The sequence below is a fragment of the Hemicordylus capensis genome, chromosome 8 (genome assembly GCF_027244095.1).
Source record: "Hemicordylus capensis ecotype Gifberg chromosome 8, rHemCap1.1.pri, whole genome shotgun sequence".
Classification (NCBI taxonomy): domain Eukaryota; kingdom Metazoa; phylum Chordata; class Lepidosauria; order Squamata; family Cordylidae; genus Hemicordylus; species Hemicordylus capensis.
Genome location: NC_069664.1, coordinates 10,136,977 through 10,148,289, shown reverse-complemented (window position 1 = coordinate 10,148,289; position 11,313 = coordinate 10,136,977). Strand labels below are relative to the sequence as shown.

At 50.7% G+C, this 11,313-nt stretch overlaps 1 protein-coding gene and 1 non-coding gene across 4 annotated transcripts in view; both read right to left on the bottom strand.

Annotated features, from left to right (window-relative positions):
- Window positions 1–23: 23 nt before the first annotated feature.
- Window positions 24–11,313, bottom strand: part of CNNM3 (cyclin and CBS domain divalent metal cation transport mediator 3) — a 32,132-nt gene continuing 20,842 nt past the window's right edge. The window contains exons 5-9 of one of the 3 annotated variants that reach the window (XR_008311143.1): window positions 10,518–10,614; window positions 8,039–8,172; window positions 5,422–5,557; window positions 2,916–3,018; window positions 24–1,684 (exon numbers count right to left, since the gene is read on the bottom strand). Coding sequence is in view for 2 of the 3 variants with exons in the window: in XM_053270136.1 (XP_053126111.1) it covers window positions 1,620–1,684; window positions 5,422–5,557; window positions 8,039–8,172; window positions 10,518–10,614 (432 nt within the window). In the remaining variant the exon portion in view is untranslated. The remainder of the gene's footprint in view (window positions 1,685–2,915; window positions 3,019–5,421; window positions 5,558–8,038; window positions 8,173–10,517; window positions 10,615–11,313) is intronic. The other 2 variants (XM_053270136.1, XM_053270137.1) reach the window with 2 other exon arrangements.
- TRNAP-UGG (transfer RNA proline (anticodon UGG)) lies at window positions 2,094–2,172 on the bottom strand. The gene has a single exon. It is a non-coding gene; the product is annotated as a tRNA-Pro (tRNA).

The window sequence follows — 11,313 nt, the reverse complement described above, 5'->3', positions numbered from 1 at the left end:
CCAATGACTTCCACGCAGACGTATAAGGTTAGACTATTCCATTTGAAGGTACAGTCCTTGCGGGAAGACTACAACATAAAAGGCAGGTTACAATAATTTACCTGAAATTATACATTTGCTTTCAGACAAGTTCTGCTGTTGGTTGTGAAGAGAGGAGTGAGGGGGAGAGAGAGAGAGAGAGAAACCCATGTTCTCCCTCCCTCCCGTGTTTGCTCCTTGGTCTTTTATTTCCGTTAAAAAATAGGAACTCTGGGGGAGAAAAATACTGTTAGTAGCGACTAGAAAAACTAGGAGGCAGTCTCTCTGCCAACGCTGGAGTGGAGCAGGACGCTTGCTCAACCTGCGATGCTTCGTGGCCTGCACCTGACGGCGGGCGGGAAGGACGGTCCAGAGGAAGTGAGGTGTGGCTCTTCGGAGTGCGGAGGCCGGAAGCAAGGAGGGGCGGCCAGAAGCTGGAGAAGCTCCACTGAGTTCCTTTCCCTCCCCGGTGGGCCTTCTTGGGTCGACGTCCACAAGACACGGATGGAGGCGTTGGCGCCTGTAACGTGGGCAGCGCTTAGGGTCCGTGCTGCAAATTCCATGTCTCTGCAATGGGCGTTGACATGAGGAAGCAGGAGAGGGTTTGGGGTGGGTGTGTGTGTTTTAAGCTCCAGAATTCAAGCAAGGCTATGCTGGCTGTTTGCAGCCGGAACCAACAGGCCTTCACAAGCCTGCGCTTGTGGTTGAAGGGCGAGGAGGAGAGAGAGGGAGGGAGGGAGGGAGAGAAGCAGGAGCTGGCTGGGAGACAGGTAGCCTCTCGGTGGTGGTGGTGGTGGTGGAGGCCCCTCCATTTCCCCTCAAGCACCCTCCCCCAGAAGGGCACAGGTGGCAAGCGAAATCTGAAGACCCAGAAGGCTTGTGTGGTGGCTCCAGGAAGCCTGAGCTTTGGCACAATTTGGGCAAGAAAGCCGCTGCCCGGCCTGGCACGAGCCCTTGGCAAGCTCAGGGCAGATCCTCAGAGGCCAGGCCCCGGCGTCCAAGGGACTGGCACAGAGGGAGCGTTCAGGACCCTGGAAAGCGAACGGAAACTGTCCCCCTGCCCTGGGGCGCCCGGGGCGAGTCCCGCGGACCCTGCCTCCCCGCTGCAGAGTCAGGAAGGGGGCTCCGCAGCGGACCCTTGGGGTGGTCAGTGCAAGCTTGGAGGAGCGTGTGACAAATGGCGGTGGGGGGGGGGAACAGAAAGAAGGTGGGGATCCACGCTGGCAAGGGAAGAGGAGAAGGCTTCTGCCACGGCACCCTCGCTTGCCCCGGCTCACACAAAACCAGCAGAGTCCTAGGCATTGGCTGGCTACTGTCCGCTGCTAACGGAGTCGTGGAGACCCCGCCTGGCTCGGCCCCGCTCTGCAGAAGTCCTGCTGGAGCAACGTCCTGTGCATAGCTGGGAAGAAGCACCAGAAGTCGCCGGAGCGGCATCCAGCCCGCCCACTCGAGATGTCCAGAGTCCTCGCTTCCGGGAGTCTCTCTGGGATGCAGGTGCCAAACTCAAGGGCCATCCGAAGCACAGGGGGAGGCCGGGAGACGCGCAGGAGAGTCCAAAGGAGCCTGCTTGGTGCCAGCCCTCTGCAGCCGCCTTCGGCAGGTCAGACCCCTGTGCTGCGGCTCAGGCTCTCCTCTTCCAGTAGGTTCAGCTTGCTTCTGCTTTTCCCTGGAACAAAAGGAGAGCAGGGCAATCATCTCTTGCAAGTCTGGTAGAAAGGACGGAGCCATCAGTGGGACTGCGTGGGTGGGGGCTCTGCTCTGTGTGCTGATGCCAAGGGAGGTTTGCTTGTTGCGACAAGCTTGTTACTTGTGGGACAGGGCCTTCTCGGTCACTGCTCCCAGGCTTTGGAATGCGTCCCTAACGGACTTCCACTCCTCTGTCTCCATCACAGCTTGTAGAAGGCAGGTAAAGACCTGGCTTTTCACTGGGGGTTTTTGCAATGTGAGGGGTACACAGGAACATAGGAAGCTGCCTTATACCAAGTCAGACCCTTGGTCTATCTAGCTCAGAACTGTCTACACTGACTGGCAGCAGATCTCCAGGGTTTCAGGCAGGAGTTTTCCCCAACCCTACCTGATGCTGCCGCCAGCCAGGGATTGAACCTGGGACCTTCTGCATCCAAAGCAGGGGCTCTACCACTGAGCTACAGCCTCATTCCCAAAGGGGAATATTTTACAGCAGACAGTGGCACTCACATGTCACTGAACCAAATGCAAGGCAGAGCAGACCCTGTTTAGCAAAGGGGAGAATTCATACTTTTTTTTTTTACTTTTACATTTTATATCCCGCTCTTCCTCCAAGGAACCGAGAGCGGCGTACTACATACTTAGGTTTCTCCTCACAACAACCCTGTAAAGTAGGTTAGGCTGAGAGAGAAGTGACTGGCCCAGAGTCACCCAGCAAGTCTCGTGGCTGAATAGAGATTTGTTGCTGCAAGACCAACTTTCCTTTTTATTATTGGTGCGGCCTTTATGGGATGCATTTATTTTATGGTTCCAATGATGCATTGTTTTTAATTTTTATAGCTACATTCAGAGGTGGGGATAAAGAAGGGGTGAGAATGCACAGAAAGCTGTAAGTCCAATAGTTCTATCCATCACCTCTTTTCCACCTCTAGGATGGTAGATGTTGCCAAAGATCACTCTGAGCATTTGTCCCCCGGGATGCCACAATTTGTGGGCCAGGCTCCCTGGCCAGTCTCCCCATCTCCCGTCGCAGGGCAATTGGTCCCCACTGGGCCTTGGCCATCTAAGCTTCCCCTCGGGGGCATGGGCGCTGCTTGACGAGCAAGCCCGTTCCCTGGGGCTGGAAGGACGTCCCAGGGGCACATTGAAGGAGAGGGGGAAAGGAAAGTGGGTTTAAAAAAAAAAAAAAAAGGCTGACCGGATATATTTACCTTGTGGCTTTCAAAAAAAAACCTCACTCCAGATTATGGCAGAGAGGCCTGTATTAAATGCAGTTCTCAATCGTGCCAAGGAAAGAGAGATTTAGCGGAAAGGCTGGAGGGAGAGAGGAAGAAACAAGAACAAGGAGAGACAGCTGCGTTGAGCTCCTGAAAGGACAGCACAGAAGCAAGAGGGCAAGTGAAAAGGCAATGGCATAAAACCCACTCGGAGATGGGCTCTGAGGCGGCAAAGAATTGTAGGAAGAACCAAGCCAGACCGCCGGATCCCATCTAGACCAGTGGCAGTTTGGAGTCCAGCCTTCAGGACACCACTGTCACATTGACTTGTCTGCCCAAGAAGGCCACCATGCTGCAAAGGATTCTGGGGCATGTTCCAGGATGCTCACTCAGCTCCTGCAGAACAGTGAAGAGGCTAGCCCGCTTAGGAACACAGGAAGCTGCTTCATATTGAGTCAGATCCTTGGTCCGTCTAGTTCAGAGTTGTCTACACCAGGGCTAGGCAACCTTTGGCACAAACCTTTGGATTGCAGTTTGGCTGAACTACAACTCCCATCATCCCCAGCCACAATTTTTTTTAATCTGGGGATGTTGGGAGTTGTAGTTCAATGACAGTTGGAGTGCCAAAGGTTGGCAGCAGCTGACTGGCAGCAGCTCTTCAAGGTTTCAGGCAGGAGTCTTTCCCTGCTCTGCCTGGAGATGCTGTTCGGGATTGAATCGAGGACCTGCTGCAGGCAAAGCAGATACTCTGACACTGAGCTACAGCCCCATCCTCTCTTTGGGGCTTTCCTGTTGTCTTGCATGAACTGAGAATGCAACCTTAGCAAATTGCAGGGGCAGTTCAGTAGCAACATTTAGGGAAGTCTGTCCACTATCACTATCTTCTCTTTGAGGAACTCCCTCTCCTGGAAACACAATTTGGAAACCAGTCCAATACTGTCCAGGCTCGTACAGAAGTCAGGGCTTTACAAACTTGGACCCCCAGATGTTGGATGGGAGTTGCCACCCAACAACATCTGGGAGCCCAGTTTGGTAGCTCCTTGGGATGGGGACGGTGCCGGAGAATTCCAGAGCTTCAAGCTACTCCAAGCTAATTTTTCTTGGAGTTTTTAAGCACATCTACATTTGCGAGACAAGGGCAGTTTCAAAATTTCAGGAGCCTCGTCACATGGTTTTGGTTTGGAACTTTAAGGTATTTCTGAAAATTTCAGAAATCTGGCAACCAAAATCATGGCTGAAAATATAGAAGGGATAGGAATAGCTAGGAATTTTTTCTTGGAGTTGCTAAGCACTCTTAAGGCGAGTGCAGTTTCAAAATTTTAGGAGTCTTGCAACAAGCTGATTTTGGTATGCAGTGCTGTGGTATTTCTGCAGTTTTCAGAAATCTGGCAATGAAAATTATGGCTGAAAATAGAGAAGCGAGAGAAATAGGCAGGAGATTTTTCTTTTTCTTGGGGATTAAATCAGGGATCTTCTGCATGCAAAGCAGATGTTCTGCCAGTGATCTACGGCCCCAGCCTCTCTCTTGGAAGAGAGTAACACCTATGAGGGAAGTGCAGCCTCAACATGTTGGGACTCTCAGAACATGCTGATTTGGGTGCACAAACTTTGGGTATTCCCCAATCCATCAAAAATCTAGCAAACGAAATTCATTTGTGAAAATACAGGAAGGATAGGTATAAGATGGAGATTTTCCTTGGACTTTTCAGAGAATCCACACCTACAAGGCAAGTGGCACTTCAACATTTTGGGATTCTCAGAACCTGCTGATTTGGTTGTACAAATCTGGGGAATGTTTGCAGTTTTCAGAAATGGAGCAGACAAAGTCATGGTTGAAAATATAGAAGGGATCGGGGTGCATTTCAGGAGTAAAGTAAAGTGTGCCATCGAGTCGGTGTTGACTCCTGGCAACCACAGAGCCCTGTGGTTGTCTTTGGTAGAATACAGGAGGGGTTTACCAGTGCCTCCTCCCGCGCAGTATAAGATGATGCCTTTCAGCCTCTTCCTAGATGGCTGCTGCTCAGTATCGGTTTCCTGGGAATAACATACCAGCAGGAATATGAACCCGCAACCTCTGGCTTGCTAATGGCGCATTTCCCAGCTGCGCTAGCTTTTTAAGAGTCACCCACCCACCCTATTTTACTGAACTCCCCTTTGCCCTGCATAATCAACCGCATCTTCCTCCCCATAGCAAGTATCTTTCCTCTCCCCCCCAAAAAGCTTAAGTAAGGTGTTGCTCCTCTACCATGGAACTGAGCCCCCAGCAGGTCTTGAAGGGGAAGGCTTCAGGGTGTCAGGCAGAGACTCGGTCTGCACGGTGGGTTGCCCCCACTGGCGCTTCAGGGAGGCTGGTCTCAACTGCTTACAAACTCAAGTACCAACAAGCACGGCCCACAGGAACTGTGCTATGGGGCTGGGACAGCGGGCTCCTGGCATCAGAGATCAGCAGCATGTTAACAGCAGTTCGCCACCTGGTGGCTGCAGCCGCACCAGCACATACCTGCCGTGGCATTCTTATCGTTCAGAAGCTTCGTCTGGCTGCTGGGGATGATTTTCAGCTCGATCGTATCGGGCGATTGTGGGGAGTTCTGTATCCTGGAGGCCATGAGAGCGTTGAGATACTGCAGCCGAGTGACCTGGGGGTGGGTGGGAGAAAAGCCACAATCGTGAGCGAGACCAGCGGCATGGCAGCCACAAATGGGTTGGAAATGCGGTGGCTTGTTTCTTTTAAACATCTTCGGTTGGAAGGACCTAGGCCCTTACACTCTGCAAAGCACATTGATGGTGTGAAATAAATGACGGATCATAATTACAGGTTGAGAATCCTTTATCCAGACTGCATGGGACCAGAGGTGTTCCGGATTTCGGAATATTTTCATAAATGAGATATCTTGGGCATGAAAAGTTACTGGTTTTCTCTCCTTCCCCTCTCACATGCTTCTCAATGGGATCACACTCCTTCCCGCCTTCCCCTCTCTCAGACAGTGCTTGAGAGGCAGTAAACAAAAGGCAGATAGCAAAGCCTGAGGGGAAGAACTAAAAGGGGAGCTAACAAGCTGAGGAAGCAACAACAGCAACTTTAGAGGCCATAAGTGATTGCTCCTGCAAACTGCGTGTCCCGCCCAATCCCAGCCCCAACGCTTCCCAGGCGATTACAGAGCTGCCGTAATGTTCTCTCTGTGAGTTGCGGGCTTTTTGCTGCTTTGTTATACAGTACTGTATATACTCTGTTAGCTGCTGAGTTGGGGCCAGGATTGGTTTGGGGGCTGAGGTTTTTTTTGTTTGTTTTTTTTGGTGTGTGAGACGTTGAAGCTACAAGCGTTTTTTCCTCTCTCTCTCTCTCTCTCTGAGTGGTGTCCGGATTTTGGAGCTTTCCGGATTTCGGGAGTCCGGATAAAGGATTCCCGACCTGTAAAACTAAGTGAGGCTGCCCTGTTAGGAGGTTAGTTTGCAGGTCTGTCTCCCAATTTTAAAAACTGTAGTTGATCAAATGAATTGATTGATTAAGTGCCGTCAAGTTGGTGTCAACTCTTAGCGACCATACAGAAAGATTCTCTCCAGGATGGTCTGTCTTCAACTTGGCCTTTAAGGTCTCTCAGTGGTGCATTCATTGCTGTCATATTCGAGTCCATCCACCTTGCTGGTGGTGGTTCTCTTCTCTTTCCTTCAATTTTCCCCAGCATGTTGGACTTCTCAAGGTAGCTGGGTTTTCACAGAATGTGTCTGAAGTATGATAGTTTGAGCCTGGTCATTTGTGCCTCGAGTGACAATTCTGGGTTGATTTGTTCTATGATCCATTGCTTTGTTTTCCTGGCTCTCCATGGTATCCTCAAAAGTCTTCTCCAGCACCAAAGTTCAAAAGTGCCAAAATTCATTTGGCATCAAATGAATGCCAATTCCTATATCAGGAGTTCTATTCCTGGATCACCATGGCCCCTTGGAGGAGAGGCTGCAGCATAGGAGGAAGAGGGACATTTCTCCGATGAAGAGCTGCCAGCATCTTAGAGGCTACCAGGTTTATAAGCTTTCCTGCTTCTGTTTATCTTTTTACGGCGGTTTTTTGGTGTTTTAAAGTTTTTACTGTTTAACTGATTTTAAGGTTTTAAATGTGATTTTTATGAAATGTTATTGTATTTTAACTTTTGTAAAACACCTTTATGAAAGGCAGTATAAAAGTTGATCAATCAATCAATCAACGGTTAATTAATCTGTATATTTTTTTACAGCTCACTTTCTTTGTTGCAAGATTGTGCTTGTATATGGTGTCTCAGCAGGTGCCGTTTCAGAAGAGGCATTCCCTCCTGTATGGGAGGGCAAGGGGAAGGCATCCTCTAAGACTCCGCGGGTGCCATTTAAGAGTACTCCCTCCTGTATGGATGGGCAAAGTGGGTGTTTCTAAGAGGGCCTCCTTCTTCTAAGAAAGCCTCCATCAATAAAAACATGTGTTGCCTGATTAACTGAGGGTGCCTTTTTAGGATATCAAAGTAAGCTTTGACTGGTTAATCTGAAGGTTGCGGCCCTAGCTATCAATAGAGAATTTTGCCCAGGTTGGGTACAGCCTGTGAAATGCCAAAGTTGAATGAGGTCCCACTGGAGACTCCACACTTCTGCTATCCTTTCGGCTTCCCTGTCTGTACAGCAACTGGGAAGCCATCAGACAGCACTGGCTGTCTACCCTGAGCCTGCTGCAGACACCAATAACGGTAAAGTGTGCCATTGAGTCGGCGTCGACTCCTGGCCCCCACAGAACCCTGTGGTTGTCTTTGGTAGAATACAGGGGGGGGTTACCATTGCTTCCTCCCGCGCAGTCTGAGATGATGCCTTTCAGCATCTTCCTAGATTGCTGCCGCCCGATATCGGTACTTCCCATAATCTGGGAAACATACCAGCGGGGATTCGAATTGGCAACCTCTGGCTTGCTAGTCAAGTCATTTCCCGCTGCGCCATTAGGTGGCTGATGCAGACACCAATAGTTAGCACCAAATCACTCACGCAAGAGAATCAAATCATAAGCCACAAGGGAAGTGCTACTGATTGCACAAACCAATCAGGTTTCTCCAACTCATCTGGAGGTCACCTGAGTGGCTGGCTGAGCGCAGCCCTGTCTTGGTGCTTACCTTAATGAACTGAAGGTCAGTCAGGGCCCGGACAGTGTAGTCAGGACAGTAAGTGGAGTAGTTGGTGGTCTCTGCACAGTCAAGCTGCTGGTCACGGCGGTTCATCCGGAGGGTGGACACTGGGGACTGATGAACTGTTGAAAGAAAGGAAAAACAACACATCAGTGTTGAGAATGGGAGCCAGGGAATCTAGGAACTGTGGCTTTAAGAAAAAATGAGCAAGTTTCTAGATCTCATGAATGCAGGGGGAAGAGATTCTGAATGCATGTTGGCTGAAAGGGTTTTTAAAAAAGATGTATTTTCTGCTTTGTCCCAAGGGTGCAGGAAAGGTTACAATATCTACACGTTTGCTGTACTGACACAGCTGTCAGGAACTGTAGCACCGGCATCTGGCACCACAGAATGGTTAAGAGACAGGGCTAAAAACCAGCAAGTTTTAAATCTTGCAATTTAAATCAGCAATTTAAATCTTGCCTCGGCCACGAACTCATCGGGTGCCTTAGACAAGTTGCCCTCATTCATTCTCAGCCATCCCTCAAATCTGTGAAACGGGAACAATACTACAGATCTTCCTTAGGGCTGTTGTAAGGATGACTGCAGGGGTGCTCAAACTTGGGTCCCCAGATGCTCTTGGAGTACAGCCCCCATCAACCACAGCTACAGTAGATGATGGGAGTTGTACTCCAACATCATCTGGGGACTCAGGTGTGAGATGTCTTAGGTTTTTAAAAAAAAAAGATACACCGTGGTGTCACTGCACCTGCCTCCTTGGGGGCCTCCAAGTTACCCTGCCACTGCTACTGCCGCTGCTACCCACCACCCCACTGATGTTTCTCATCTTCACTGCCGAGGTGTGTGGGGTGAGCCAAGCAGAGCAGGCCACACACACACACCCCCGTGGCGGCAGTGGGGGCTGAGGCCGGTGGGCCTCTCCGGCCTGCAGTCTGAGTAAGGACGTGGCATGCCCATGATGTCGCAGGCATGCCACGTCCCTGCTCAAACTGTGCAGCTGCGCAGGAGAGGACCACCGGCAGCAGCGCCTGCTGCGACAGCCACAGGGTGGGGGGTGGCCTGCTCCTCTTGCTCACCCCACACATCCCGGCAGTGAAGATGAGAAATATCGGCGGGGTGGCAGGCAGTGGCGGCAAGCGGCGGCAGAAGTGGTGGAGGCCTCTGCCTGTGGGCCCCTTGAACCTCCGGCCCAGGGACATTTGTCCCCCCTTGTCCAATGGCGGCTATCCCTACGGGCCCTGGCCCCAGCCTCTTGGGCTCTACGCCCGACCCTGCACTCCTGCCCTTCAGCTGCCCCTTCTCAAGGCAACATACCGGCTCAGGACTCTTTTTCGGAGCAGCAAATCTATTACGGTCCTTAGACCAGCCTGACATTTAAAATAATACATTTATAATTGACAAAATATCCCAACTGCTAATAACAAGCTCTACGAAGTTTGGGTTAAACAAAACAAAACTTGGCCACATTTACAGAAGTAACAGGTTTTAAATTTGACAGCAAAAGATCCAAGCAAAATTGATCCGCATGACCAGGAGCTCGGGACTCTTTAACTCCTTCCTGCCCAGTGCGGGCAGGAACAGAGGCTTCGGCAGAGCCCTCCTTTAGGCACCCCGGCTGCTCATCCCTATTGGCTCACATCTTGGCTCAGCAGCGGAAGAACCTAACAACAACAACAACAAATATTTATATACCGCTTTTCAACAAAAATGTCCAAAGCGGGAGAGAGAGAGAGATATATTAATTAATTAATAAATAAGATGGCTCCCTGTCCCCAAAGGGCTCACAATCTAAAAAGAAACATAAGACAGACACCAGGAACTGTCACTGGAGGGATGCTGTGCTAGGGACGGATAGGGCCAGTTGCTCTCCCCCTGCTAAATAAAGAGAATTGCCACTCTAAAAAAGGTGCCTCTTTTGTTCAGTCAGCATAAGAGAAGAACTCTGCTGCCAAAGCCTCTGTTGTTGATGTTCAGATGGGGGGGTGGTAGTGGGGGCAGCAGGGCCGGTAGCAGGGGTGAAAGAGCCCTTTGTCTCTTGCAGGAGTAAATCAGAGGGGCCTCCCTACCAACTGAGCAAAGAGGCCGCTTTAAAGTGGCGCTTCTCTCATATTAAGCAGGAGGAGATGAACTGGCCCTCTCCAACCCCAGAACAACATCCGTCCAGTGACTGTTGTGGGGTCTACCTTGTATTTCTTTTTAGAGATTGTGAGCCCTTTGGGTGTGTGCGAGCTCTTTGTTATCTGTTTTTCTATGTAGGCCGCTTTGAGAACTTTGGTTGAAAAGCGGTATGTAAATGTTCATCGTCATGGGGCCAAAGCTGCTCCACACTTGGGGCTTGATTCGGAATAAGGGCCCCTTTAGAAACAAACTGCCAGGCAGGGCTCTGGTTCTGGAGCAAGCCGGGCCCTTCGCCGTTCCAAAAGAGCTACCGGTGGTGGGAAGAGTTTGGAGCGTGCACTTGTCTCACCTGAGGAAGGTGCGGTCAGTGCGGAGACGCCATAATACGTGAAGGCTCCGTTCTCAAACTTCAGCCCTTCTTTTCCAATCTCAACTTCGACCCTGCCCTGGAGAGGAGAACGCATTAACGACAAGCTGAGGGCAATAACTGTGCCATGAACAGATCTGGCCGCCCAGTCTCCAAAACACAGGAGCATGTGAAGCTGCCTTGTACTGAGTCAGACCCTTGCTCTCTCTAGCTCACCACTGTCTACACTGACTGGCAGCATCTTTCCAAGGTTTCAGGCAGGAGTGTCTTCCAGGTCTACCTGGAGATGCGGCCAGGGAGTGAATCTGGGACCTCCTGCGTGCAGAGCAGCGGTTATAACACTACGCAATGGCCCCACCCCCTAAGGGGAATATCTACAGTGCTCAAATACAAACCAAGGCAGACTCTGCTTAGCCCAAGGGGGAAATCCATGCGTGCTACCACAAGACCGCCTCTCCTCTGCAAAAGGGTCTTACAGAACAGGAAAAGGTGCCATTAAAAGGACCTGTGGACTGCAGCATCTTCCCTGTGAGGAAGTCCGGGGCCTCTTAGTTCAGACAAAAGACGACGGAGAGGAGGCAGAACAGAAATTTATAAAAATCACACACAGAGGAAGTGCAGAGAGAAGAGGATTTCCTCTCCTCTCCTTGCCCCATAACTTAGGGTCCCCCCAGTGAAACTGATTGGCAAGTAGATTCAAAATGGACAAAAGAAAACAGAGGCAAAAAGCCACTCACAGGCAGAAAGAGAGGGGGCATACAGTCGGAGTTCCCTGTAA